The sequence below is a fragment of the Sciurus carolinensis genome, chromosome 2 (genome assembly GCF_902686445.1).
Source record: "Sciurus carolinensis chromosome 2, mSciCar1.2, whole genome shotgun sequence".
NCBI classification, from domain to species: domain Eukaryota; kingdom Metazoa; phylum Chordata; class Mammalia; order Rodentia; family Sciuridae; genus Sciurus; species Sciurus carolinensis.
The window spans coordinates 165,995,060-166,009,204 of record NC_062214.1 but is presented as its reverse complement, the minus strand read 5'-3'; the positions used below and the strand labels follow the sequence as shown (position 1 = coordinate 166,009,204).

The 14,145-nt window shown below is 31.1% G+C and overlaps 1 protein-coding gene across 20 annotated transcripts in view; it reads right to left on the bottom strand.

Moving 5' to 3' along the window:
- Positions 1-14,145, bottom strand: part of Gphn (gephyrin) — a 641,988-nt gene that overhangs the window by 205,055 nt on the left and 422,788 nt on the right. For 8 of the 20 annotated variants that reach the window (XM_047539524.1, XM_047539518.1, XM_047539521.1 and 5 more), the window contains 2 exons: positions 6,778-6,834; positions 4,538-4,609 (listed from right to left, as the gene is read on the bottom strand). The exons of 5 other annotated variants lie outside the window; for them this stretch is intronic. In XM_047539524.1, coding sequence (XP_047395480.1) covers positions 4,538-4,609; positions 6,778-6,834 — 129 coding nt within the window. The remainder of the gene's footprint in view (positions 1-4,537; positions 4,610-6,777; positions 6,835-14,145) is intronic. 7 more of the 20 variants (XM_047539522.1, XM_047539526.1, XM_047539535.1 and 4 more) reach the window with 1 other exon arrangement.

Here is a 14,145-nt window from a genome sequence, read left to right as displayed (position 1 = left end):
GTGAGTACATTTTTAAAAATATAAGTGAATGCCAAAATATCAACCAGGGAAGACTTAGGAGGTTCAAACAATGTTCTGCATATAAGAACTGAAAGACATTGAAATTTATCTAAAGAAAATAGACTACAAACAGATGTTTAGAAATCTAAGGACTACTGATTATTTACTCATCTAAGAACTAATGATCCAGCTGTTCATCCCTTCTTAAAGTTGGCTGATTCAAAGTAGATTACTTTCTGATTTTAAATGCTATATGTTAAAATGTTTTATATTACCTGATCATGACAGGATATCTTTGTCAGTTATATAAAATTTTTTTGTAGAGGTTATAAGATTTTAGGTGAGGTCATATAGGCAATTTAGTATAAACCAAAAGTCCATCATGGGCTTCAGGGGAATTATCTTTTATAAAATATAAGGAAGTACTAAACAAAAATACTATATATTTATATATATATAGTAATATATATATATATATATATATATATATAGTACTCTAATAACACTTTAAAAAAGTTTTGGGTATGAAAAATGAGTTTTAACTTTATATTCTAAATCCCCATAGGGACTATTCCCCCCATTAAGAGAAGAAGAATCTATAATCTATACTCTGAATGATAATTTTTTCTTTTCGTTCTTTTTCTGTGGTACTGGGGATTGAACCTAGTGGCGCTCTACCATTGAGCTATATCCTCAGTCACTTTTACTTTTTATTTTGAGAAAGGTCTTGTTAAGTTGCCCAGGCTGGCTTCGAACTTGCAGTCCTCCTGCTTCAGTCTCCTGAGTTGCTGGGATTACAGATGTCTGCCACTGTGCCCAGAAATAGTTTCATATTTGAAGCCTCAATAATGGTAATTCCATAGATTTACTTTATGTGTATGCGTGAGTGTGTGGTGGGTGGGAGAGGTAGTATGTGAAGAGAGAATAAAGAAAAAATGTAAAAGAAAAAAAACAAAAATAAAAATATAAAGGTTGACTATCTCAGGGGACTAACTCTTTTAAATACGTTTCCATGCAGAATAATTTAAAACCATCCCCAGAAAAATGAGCAGCTCTCCTTTCCTCAAGCTCTAAAATGAACATATTTCACAGAGTCTACTATAATCTTTTTTTTTTTTTTTTGTGGTGGTGGTACTAGGCATTCAACCCAAGGGTATTCTACCACTGAGCCACACCCACAGGCCTTTTTATTTTATTTGGAGATAGGGTCTCTAAGTTGTTGAGGTTGACCTCAAACTTGTATTCCTCCTGCTCCAGTCTTCCTAAAAGCTGGGATTACAGTCATGTGCCATCACACCCAGTTTATTCAATTTATAGATGCACTAGATAGTTACAGCAAAACTTGGCAAACGTTTTCTGTAAAAGATCAGAGAGAAAATATTGTAGGCTCTGAGGGTTGTTGAAATTTCTTCTTCAACTATTCAACTCTGTTGTAGTCCAAAAGCTACAACTGAGAGTTGAATATGCAGTGAAACAAAAGATGAAGATATAGTTAACAACTGTAAATGAATAAGTATGTCAATGTTTCATTAAAAGTTTATTTTTTGGACACTGAAATTTGAATTTCTTATAATTTTCACATGTCATGAAATGTTCTTTTTTTGATCCCCCAATCCCCACCATTTAAAAATGCAAAAATCATTCTTACCTTGTGGGCCTACAGAAGAGTGGGATTTGGCCCACAGGATGGTTTGCTGATCCCTGAGTTATAGCACTCACTTAATGAATATAAAAGTGCAAATACCCCAAAGATAATAACCTATTAATCAAAAATGTAAGAAAGTAATTTAGAACTAAGGATAAAGTGAAAATGCTGATCTTAAAAAACCTAAAAAAAGGTGCAATCATGTAAATCATTGTATTTGCCCTTCTTTCTACTGGTCCTAAATAACTTCCTTATAAATTTACCTTAATTTATATTATCTAACAAAGCATTAGTTTGCATTATCTTATTCTATGCTTTTCTATCTTAACACTGTCTGCACTGTTCTTCAATCTTGTGCATTAATGTTAGTGTTTTCCCTACTAGATTCATATGTTTGATTTAATGGAAAATTCTTTCTTATATGGTTTTATTCTCAATACATCATCAGTCTAAGGATTTATAGTAATTTTTGCACTCTTTAGGCAAATTCTGCTTAGGTATTATTAACAGTTATTAAAATCACTAAAGACCCATTTAGGGTTCAAAATATCCTGCTTTGTAAATGTAAAGAAAAAGATGATTCATTCTTAACTCAGAAACTAAAAGTCTAATATATCCTTCTTTTTACTATAGAAGTCAATGTAGAAAGAAAAACATGTTTTCATAGGAGAAATAAATAAGACAATATTATTCCAAAAATTACAGGACTCACTCATCAAGAGGGTGCAGGGCTCTTTTCATTCTAAAATACATATATATGCATTATATAAATTGATGCATCAATGATTTAATTAAATCCTTATCCCACAGTTCTGAATAATGTGTCACATTCTCCAACTATTAAATAAAATGTTTAATTGGCAACATGGTTCTGAACCTTTCACTTTACTGAAATTACTCTCTTGTGTTTCAATGAATTAAAAGGTATCCATCCACATCCTTGCTCCTGTTGTGTGAACACATGCAATAAATTTTCACAGAACGGAATGGTCACTGTTTGCCAATTTACTTCATTTTAGAAGCAAAATATGTTTGGGTCTATGGTTCTGAGAATAACTTTATTTTCAAGGAACAATTTTTAATATATATGGCATACTCAAGGTGTACTTGGGTAATACGAATTAAAAAGAAACTGAACACTTAGTTGAGCCTTTGATTTACATGTTTTCTTAGTTGACATCTCTAATGAGGGTACTATTTGCCTTTTAATAGTTAATTTTTTTTTAAATCTTGTAGTTAAGAGAACCCTTAAGATGATATATCCCATATTTAATCTTTTCAGAAAAAAAGGTAATCAGAACAAAGTTTTCTGATTGAAAAGGAACAAAAGACGAAGGGATGTTGAGACTAGTTATTATACAGCAGCACAGGTGCTTAAAACAGAAATTAAACTTGTAATTTAATCTTAATTTTACACCAACTCCCATCTTGTAGACCTTATCAAGTCTTGACTTTCTAGTCTCAATTTGATGAAAAAAAAAATATCAGTTCTCATGACTGGTTAGGGAAGAGCACAACACTAAAATACATGTATCAGAATATTTTAGTAGTTTCTAGTACAGTATTCAGGTATGTTTAGTCATAAAATTCATACTAATTTTTTTTATTTCAACAATTGTGTAACAGATTCTAGGGACTGATTTTGAATGATCTTTCAAATTCTGTCAAGAATATATATAGAAAAGGACTGGCTCAAAAACAGTAGAGAAATGGGACACATATAAATTTTTTTTTTCTGTTTAGCTATCAGAATTAAAGGCTGGTATTAGTTAACACTATGGACTTTAGTAATCAGAAATTTAATATAGAGATATACATAATTATATATATATATATAATATGATTAAAAAGAGGCTGATATCTCAGAGAATTACCATCTAACTTTTATTCTATTTTTTATAAAAAAAATTACTATGGCAATATGAATTGCATAGATGGTAATAATATTTAGAGAAGTATATCAAGTGCTAGATTAATAGGAACATTTTTAGAAATCCCAGGAACAGGAAGTCAGGGTTAACTCATAAATTATTTATTTTAATAATTTAATTCTTTTGCTGTATTTATATCATATACTATTTTAGCGATTTTTAATTCCAGTTTTCTTCAAAAGATACTTTTAAAAGGAAGATCAAGCATTCTAAAAACCTGAATTATCTGTTGTAAAAAATACTGTTGTTAGTACCACCTATATGATACATGTACAGGATTAAGCGGCTGTCAGGCACTGTTTTCCTTCAAAAGTTGTCTTTTGTTTATGAACTTTTAGCTCCAGAATTTAATATGCTACATGAAGGTGTTCCAGGTGAAGAGGATTGCTGTTAATTTTCTTATTTTAAAACAAAAAAAAGGCATAATTATTTTTAAAAATCTGAGTTATGATTAGTCTATTAACTCAGAATATATGTGTCTACTTGCCTGATTATCTATGTTGATACTTTAACATTGATCATTTTCCTTAAAAATTGAAATTGAATCATCAAAGTTCTACTCTTTGGGTCCAGTCCATAATTTATAATGTTGCTGACACATCCAACAAGGAACAAAATAAATGGTCAATGGAAAAACTCCAAATAGAAGTTCCCTGAAAAGATCCTTAAAAAAGTTTACTACTATAAATGGAGCACTGATTTTGAAAATTTTTATTTTGCATTGGGGCCAAAATGTTATTAAATCAAAAGCAATGTAAGTGTGGTTTAAGGATCCTCTATACTGCCAGTATAATCTTTATTTTACAAATGTGAGCATGATGCTGTAGCTAGAAAAGAAAGAAAGGGGTGGGGGAGAGACAGAAAGTAAAATAGATGGAGATGAGAGGACAAACCAGTCAGATTTGGAATTACCAGTCAGCAGAAGTTTAAGGGGGGAAAAAATCATCAAGTGAAATCGTACATTTACTCTGAGAGAGTATCCTTTCACATTGCCTTCTAGGTGATCTCTGAGCTCCTCCAGCTTTCGATGGAGCTACATGTAAACATCAGAAAATGAATTGAAAAGGCAACTTGTTCTCTTTTCAGTTTTCCTTTTTTTCCTTTTAAAATAAGATCATAGCATTATACATTTCTCACTGCCTTTGGCAAACATTTCAAAGTATCAATGATCTTTGAATAATATAAGAATAAATGTTTAACAAATCCATGACTAGGAAGTCAACATTTTATTTTTTTTTAATTAGAGTATCTTGTCTCCTCAGCATTAATGTAAATAAATACTACAACTATCCTTATAATTCCCAAGAGATTCACTTAAAATTTTTTTATTTGGTAGAAATATTAAGTAAAAATACTTAAAGATTATGAATTTTTCTGTTTCCCAAAAACACTTTTTAAAATTTAAAGCTGCATCCATATTGAAATAAACTGAAGGAACAGTAAATATGTCATAGTTGTTCTTAAGCATATATGTGTATATACATAACTATAATGTATATACACTTAAAAGTAATAAACACATTTATAACCTGATAAACCAAAAGATAAACTTGAGATAATTACACACACACACACACACACACACACACACACACACACACTTTTACATACAATCCAGTTTAAAGCAGAAGATTTTACAGTTATGGATGCCATTTTTTTTCCTCAGTTAACTACCATAATTTTAACAAAATGTTGTACTGCATCTTCTCACTTGAATCTGTCATAAATTCATATTCTAAACAATAATGGAATTATCTTCTCTTAATGACAAGCTAAGATTATGATACCTCACAAACAGACAGTGAGGAATGCTACTGATAAATCATCACATTTTCCGGAGTGAATAATCTTATGTTGCCTTGTTTTTGAAACAGGCATACAATCAACACTTCCCACTCCCTCTGATTATCCCTAGTGAAATAACATTTTAATATAATAGTTACCCACTATAAAGCAGTGTTAGAGAACAGAGAGGATGGCTTTTTAGGAATAAAGAACACAAACATACAAACACACCTTCATCCATGTGCACTGGTGTGTGCACACACAAATAAATAAATAAACAACAAAAAGTAAAACTAAGAAGACAGAAGAGGCAACGAGAGAAAAGAGTGCAGAAGTTTGTGTTTCATAAATTGCTAAGTGGAAATAAATAGGAGGTGTGTAAATTTTTGAGATGACTCAATATTAAGTCTCAAGGTAGTTACCGAATTTTAGGACACTTCAGTGCACTGAATTATTTGGCATTTTGATTAACAGTTACTATTACTGGAGAGGCAAATGGGATTGAGATATAAAAAAGTGGTTAATTTTGTGGGTGCTCATTCTGCATATTTTTAGAGTTCAGCAATTTTCTAACTTGCACTTATGGTGGCAGCATTAGAAATAATCAGTGACTATGTCTGTTTCTTAAGGGTAAGAATTTGCTTACCTTTTCATTATGATTAAAGGTTAAGAGAATTGAGTGACCAAGGTATACTGATCAAGTGATATTTAACCATTAGCAAATAGCTACACCAGAAATCTATAGGTTGTATATTGGTAGATTGTATACATGAATGGGCAAAATTTAGATAAATCTCTAAATTATTATTATATCAATTTTTTTAAACTTAAAAAAAGGAGATTTAGAGTGCTTAAACACTTAGCTATATGTGGGCCCTTTTTACTAGCATCTTATAAAATTCCTTTCTAGTTCCTAAGATTACATGTATTCAATACATGTTATTAACTCACAATAATTTTTTTTCTGGACTGAACTACAGCTGATAATGACCCTAACATAACATTTAATTTTTTTTTTTTTTACAAAAAGTGTTAAAAGGGGAGATAACATTCTAAAAATATATTAGTTCTCTGTGTAACAGGATATTAACACACAATCAGTGACATCAATCAGAGGAACGGTTTATTTACTCTAGAACCCCAAATTATAGGCACCTGTAATAAGGCAGTTGCCCTTTCTCTTGTTTGTGGTGCCATTCAAAGCTAGTTATTTGGCATCTTGCCTTCAGCTGGTTGCTCTATGTGTAGCTGAAACAAAAAGAATAATATGACCCAACAGCCAATAAAAATAATTAAAATAAAAAAAATGGGATGGTGAAAAATGGAAAAAGCCCCCTTCCCCCCACCACCCTCCAAAAAGGAAGAAGTGTAGGCTATAGACGAAATCTTGCCAAAAAATGTTAGAAACATATTTACTTTGAGGGATCCAACTCTACTAGCAACTCCTTTGCTTTCATCCGGCCGTCTAATTTGCTACAATGAGGGAAGATGGGTAAAAAAGACAGAATAAAGAAAAAGTGAACTTAAAAATTTTTCTACACATTATTAAGTAATACATGCAAAAACATTAAATGACTCTTTTAGGTACCTATTAGAAGGCCAAGGAGTTAACTAACCCAGAAGGTTGTATGACATGCTTTGCAAATAGGCTGATTACTAGAATTAAGTCTTTGTTATATGGCACTATTCCTGAGATGAGGAAATTGGCACTTACTTTTGGTTATCTTGGGGACTTCTGATGAAGCAGTATCTGCAGTAGTGTTATATTTGCATTTGGCTTACAAAAAACAAAGAATTACAAATATACCTATGTACTCATTCTCTTTTAGTGTTGAAGTGTCTATTCCATTGTAAATACCAGAAAACAACAATGGTATGACTAGAAACAAGAGTGTTCCTAAGTGAAAGGATCAGTCCTGACAAGCATCATTCTTGATAGGTGACAGAATGAAGCTCCTCCGCTTGCTGACCCAAGCATCGAGGTTGTTCAGCTGTCACTGAGATTCCCAATTAAACAATTGTGCTGCCCAACCAGAAAATTTTAATGCCAGACCAATGTTAGAAAGAATCACTCCTTCAAGGCTTTGTTATTTCAGTTGAATTTTCTTCATGTAAGATAGTGGAAATGAAAAGTAAAATTGCTGTTTTTAAAAATTTGTTCCATACCATTCTACAATGAATAAAGGAAGATTCTCAATACCAAGTATCTTAGTACATGAGGTGTTTTTTAAATACAGCTCTAATAAGAACTAATGTTTTGGTGAAAGAGGGAAACAAGTCAAAAGATAAAAAAATATAAAGAGTAGGTATGGGTGTGGAGGCTACAGACCGAGTGGTTTTGTCCTCTCCCCTTCATTTTCTATGGTGCTGGGGATTGAACCCTGGGCCTTGCACATGCAAGGCAAGAGACCAAAAGATTTTGCACTATAAATTCCAGCAACTGCATAATGATGGTCTCAATTCAGACTAGCATAGGTAAAGTTAGATATGGTGTTTCTTATTTATCAGGAGATAACAGAAGACACATCAGTGTGATGTCAACTACTTAGCATTAAAAGTCTCAGAAAAATAATAATGCCAGAAAACATCAATTTCATGACTAGAAACATGAGTGTTCTCTTAAAAATAAGAAAACTGGCCATAACTACAACATTTTATTTCTTGGAAGCAGGATATAGATTGTCTCATCCCTTTTGTGAATGTCTCTGATAGCATAAGATTATTGAAAAAACTGAGAAAATTAAATTTTTGTTTTGAAACAAAAGCATCTTTGACATTAGAAGTGCATCAACTTTTGGTTTTACCTGATATAGTTTGTATTAATTCGTCAGCATTTACTATATGTTATGACTAAAAGACAATCATCAATTCTCACTCTTTTAAATATAATTGCCAAATTTAGAAACAATGCAGGTAAATTAGATGATCAACACTTGAGGACCTCTCAAGGGAGAGTGAATTCAGAGTGAGTTCATAATATTTACTCATTCTCTTTGCTATTTCCTTTTTATCTCAATATCTTTATTTTGAAAGCTATTTCTCATCTTAAAAGGAGACTCACAATATTTGAACTATAGTCTTGGTAGTTTCCTATAAAAACAGAGTCTAATGCCTTTCTAAAGGCTTTTAGAAGCTGTGAAAATATTAGAATTTTTATGTAGTAACAAGTTCACACTATTTTCTATACTGTCCTTTATTTCTAGAAGGCTTAAAATTGTATTAGTCCAGCAACATGATGTGTTTCTTCAAGGTTACAGGGAAGGTTAATCACAAATTTAGGAACAACACTCACCATTACTGATTTCTAGTTTGAAGTTGTATTCCCCTAATAGGTCTGGAAATAAATGGGGCTAGGAAAAAAACTGATGCTTATTAGAAGATGTAAATGTGTATGTCTATGTATTTCTCCATCTATGGAACAAAATTTATCTTTTAATATATTTATATATTAAAAATTTTTCCTGTTTCATCTGAGTTCCAAATGTAAGTGCAAGTACAGAAATTTAAAGAATGAATTATAAGAGAAAAAAAAGACAGTTACCCCTGAACTCTGAGTGAAAAACAGATCAAAGAACTGATATAAAGAGACTTTGGGAATAATTTATTAATGCTTGACATCACTTTTGACCACAAGTCTGCCTATGAAACTATTATAAAAGGAAGACTAGAAAACCAATGTGGTTTTTAAAGCCAGAGGTGGTGGCAAGTCAAATTTCATGTTTTTTTTTTTCCCTGGTGGCTCCTGAAACAGATAAAATATTCAATACTGAAAAAATTCAGAAAGAAATAGTGAAAGATTTGTCCATATAAATTCAAATTTGAGTAATGGGGAAAAGTGAAAATAATATGAAATTAAAATGTAATGTTCTCATTTATTCTAGTCAACTTTTAATGGTCAATTAGAATGGAGAAGTATAAAAGAAATTCACAGCTAATCCAAATGTCTAATAATTTTTCAAAAAATAATTTAAGAGAAATCATAGTAGCATTTGGATAAGATGAATTAATTTACTTTATTATAACTGTATAAACCTTGCCTTATTAGCTACTTTTAGAATACTTTTCTATAAGGCTAAACATTCTCTGTCAGTAGATACATTGGTATAGCTATAGATTATTTCTGGTAGCTATAATTTGAAGGAGCAGATTTTAAAAAAAGTTTTGCTTAGGAGTACAACATTTAGGGCTGGGGCTGTAGGTCAGTGGTAGAGCACTTGCCCAATATGTTTGAGGACCTGGGGTTGATCCCCAACACTAGGGTGGGGTGAGTTCAGCCTTTAAACAAATTCCTATAAATAAAGAAATACTTTAGGGCTATGGTTAATATTACACTTCACTATATTATTTATTTTATATCATTCAGCCCTTTAAAAAAAAAACCATGTGGTTCAATGTAAAACAATTGTTTCATTTGTAATTTATTAAAACAAAGTAAAAAAATTGTGAATAAATAAATAAAAGTAAAAAAATGATGACAAGTGTGTCAAGGAAAAAGAATTACTCTAGTGTTTCTGTAGGAAAGGCAATGAGATTATAAAACTAAAGAAAAGTGTAACAAAGATAAAGGAGCGTTATAAAGAAAAATGAGAAAACGAGAAGTAAAAAATTAGAATCTTGGTACAAGTTACAGATTGTCCATACCCTTCCTACTCCCATATACTTTTTTTTTTTTGGTATGGGAGATTGAACTCATGGGCACTAGGCCACTGAGCCACATCCCCAGTCCTATTTTGTATTTTAATTAGAGACAGGGTCTCACTGAGTTACTTAGCATCTCGTTTTTGCTGAGGTTGGCTTTGAACTTGAGATCCTCTTGCCCCAGCCTCCTGAGCTGCTGGGATTACAGGCATGCACCACCACCCCAGGCCCATATACTGTTATACTTAGGAAATTGTCTTTTAAAAAGGTTTTTACTACTCATTGTAAACATTAATTTTTATTTTATATAAATTTATAATTTTGATTATTCAATTCTATAATAGCTTTGATTTCAAGAAAATATAGTCTATATAAAATCAGACTTTAAAACAAGTTATTTCCTATGCTCTAGTCAGAAACAATTCAATCATGTATTTAGACAAAATTTTTATCTGTTTAAAAATATAAAGATTATCTTTTGAGGCTGGGTTATAGCTCAGTGGTAGAGTGCTTGCCTAGCATGTGTGAGGCACTGCGTTTGATTCTCAGCACATATAAATAAATGAATAAAATAAAGGTCTATCAACATCTAAAAAATGATTTTTAAAAAAAGAGTATCTTTTATGGTATGGTTATTAGGCCCCTTAAAATATATAACCTTTAAAGAGTGTATGTTCTATTAAAAGTTTTTATTGGTTATTTGTGTATGAGTCAGAAAAAAAAAGTTTACCTTTGAACTTCCATTGAAATAGGATATAATTTTTTGAGGGGGAGGTACTGGGGATTGAATGTAGGGGCCCTTAACCACTGAGTCACATCTACATCCCTTTTTATTTTTTATTTTGAGACATGGTCTCTCTAAGTTGCTTAGGATTTCAATAAGTTGCTGAGGCTAACCTCAAACTTGTAATCCTCCCGCCTCAGCCTCCTGAGCTGCTGGGATTATAGGCATGCACCATCATGCCCAGCAAAATATAATTTTCTAACCAGTGGAATTAGGAATAGAATAACAGCATGGATATTAAAATGCTTTGGTATAAATACAGTCATAAACAACTTCAGTTGGCTTTAAAAAGATTTGCACAAATCTGAAAAGTAGGCCAAAAAAAAAAAAAAAAATTTCTGGTTATACCAGGTCCTACCTAAAAAAGAAAAGAAAACAAAACAAAACAAAAAACCAAAAACAAAACAATAGAAACATTTTCCTGGTTTCAAAAACACTGAGCTGTACACAGTGGTGCTTGACTGTAATCCAAGATACTTTGGAGGCTGAGTAGAATTAAATTTCTAGAAACAATATGGTATGTTAAAACAAAACTTTTAAGCTTCTCTGTGTGTACGAATGCAGTACAAATGAAATTTTAAGCCAATGTATGCTCTTTGCTTGAAAGATTATATAAATTTGTATTCTTAACCAGTGTGACTAGAAATACTCATGTCACTTCTCAGTACAGCACTGATAATTATAATTTAAAGACAGTATCAATTTGTAACATTTGCATTGTTTTAAGTTTTCAGAAATTTCTAATTAGGGCAATTTTTTCATATATTTCTTTCTATATGTATTTCTTTTTCTATTTTTTTTTTGGTGGGTACTGGGGATTTGCATGTATTTCTTTTATGAAATGTTTCTTCCTGTCCTTTAATCATCCTATTATTTTTTTCTACAGGATTAGAAGAACTCTTTGAATCTATCAATTCTTTATTTGACATATTTGTTATAAATATTTTGTTTTTGTATCAATGCCACTATAAGCTCCTCGAGAGTAGGGTTGATAAGCCTATCCATTGCTGTATCCCTAACACATTACAGTATTTGACATTTAATGTGTACTAAAAATATTCAGTAAACTTCTGAATTAATCTATTTTCTCTAATGAAAACAGAATGAATAAGGAAAGCTGATAATCCTGGCATTTTATGCTAGAAAATGTCTGACTAATCTATAAAATATGCATAATTTAAATACATGAAGATCTACAGAATAGTTTGATATATTCTCTAATAAAGTCATCAATGGGACATGGACAATTAATTATACACATTTGAATCATGACTATATCAAATCAATTTTCCTGCTGAAATGATGCCACAGGTCATTTTTGTAGGGCTGCTTTTGAAGAAGTATTACCAAATTATTAAAAAATTTTTATAGCAATCAAAGCTATTTACGCTGAAAACTAATTTTTTATTTATTTGTTTGGTAGTACTGGGATTGAATCCAGGGGCTTATGCATGCTAGGCAAGCACTCTACCACTAAGATGTATCTTCAGACCTTTTAAAATTTTATCTTATTTTGAGACAGAGTCTTGCTAAATTGCTCAGGTTGAATTCAAAATTGTCTGTTTTGTGAGTAGCTGCGATTATAGACATGTTATACCACACCCAGTTGAAAACTAGAATTTTTAATTTCATTATTTCTTGTACTTTTACAGTTCAATTCCCTATCTTTTTATAACTTGAACAAAAATCTAGGGGGTACACCAAGAGAATATTCTGGAGACAAGATTGATTAAAATGAGAAAGATCTTAAGTGAAGTTAGAATATTTTCAGTTGACAATCTCAAACTTTATGTATTAGCATAGAATGCAAAAACTGAAATAAATGTGATTTTTTCTATATTCCTCGGACATTAATAAAATATCAGGAAGAAGGGTTAAAAAGATTATTTATTCAATTGGAAGAACTATGCCAAAATAATAAGATTATAGTCCTATAAGGCTTTAAATCCTATTTCATTTAATATCTTGATGTTACAGGTGTAGAAACAGAGTTCTACTATCTCTTATGAAGATATAAAAATGGCAGACTAGGACTTGTATTCATTATTTAGTGCTGCACATACAGTAAGTTTGCATACTCAACGTTAGCTTTTCAAACAACTTTGGGTCTATAATTTTTAAGTGGCTGCCAGTAAATTAGTTAAATGCAAGTGCTAGAAACATCTTCTTCTAATAAAATACTAAGTTGAATTCATAAAGAAGCAAAAAAAATATGATTGGTATTCATGCAGGATATGAATTACAAGCCTAGAATTTCTGCATATACTCTAAATAAAGGTAGAATTAACACAAGTTGCTCAGTTTAATTAGGAGACTATTCCAAAATATTTAACTTCCAAGAAATTGCCTATAGTATTGTTTACAAAAGAGGAAAATAGAAAACAACAAAAATATGTAAATTAGAATCTAGTGAAAAAATTAATGCACATACATCAATTAGAATCAAAAAAATCAAAATAATTTTGTAAAAGATTATTTACTTATTTATTGTGGTATTGGGGATTGAACCTGGGGATGCTTTACCACTGAACTATATCCCCAGTCCTTTTTATTTATTTTTTAAAATTTTTGGACAGGGTCTTGCTAAATTGTCCAGGCTGATCTTAAACTTGTGATTCTCCTGCCTCAGCTTCTTTAGTAGCTGGGATTATACATGTGTGTGCCAATGAGCACAGATGTACAAGATGATTTAAAGTAAACAAAGATGTTCATGACATAAAAAATGTTTATATTAAGTGAACAAGAGAGGTTAAATATTACAGACAGTTTAAAAACAATAGCTAACATTTATTCAGTACTTTATTTCAAACACTATGCTGATTTATCTGCATTTTAAAATTTAATTCTTAAAATAATACTATGAGGCAAACAGTATTATTATGTTTTTGGTATCAGGGATTGAATCCAGGGATGATTAACCACTGAGTCACATTTCAAGTCCTTTTTATTTTTTATTTTGAGACAGGGTCTCACTAAGTTGCTTAGGTCCTTTCGAAATTACCCAAGTTGGTTTTGAACTTCTGAACTTCCGGAGTTGCTGGGATTACAGGCGTGTGACACTACATGAACTGTGGTAAAGAGTATTATTATTTTTCAAATTATGGATGAGATAATTCAGGTTACAGAGGTGAAATAGCTTTCTAAAAGTCACATATGTAGGCAGTGATAAATCTGTGATTCATCACCAGGCCCACTGGACTCTAGAACTTGAGCTCTTAATTGCTGCCTTTCTGTTATGACAAAATATTTGAATGCATAGAAAAAAAATACAGAATGATATATAGCAAAATTTTAAGTTATTTTTTAAAATGAAAGGCATTTTGTGATCATTTTTTAATATTGAATTTTCTAAAATTTCCAAA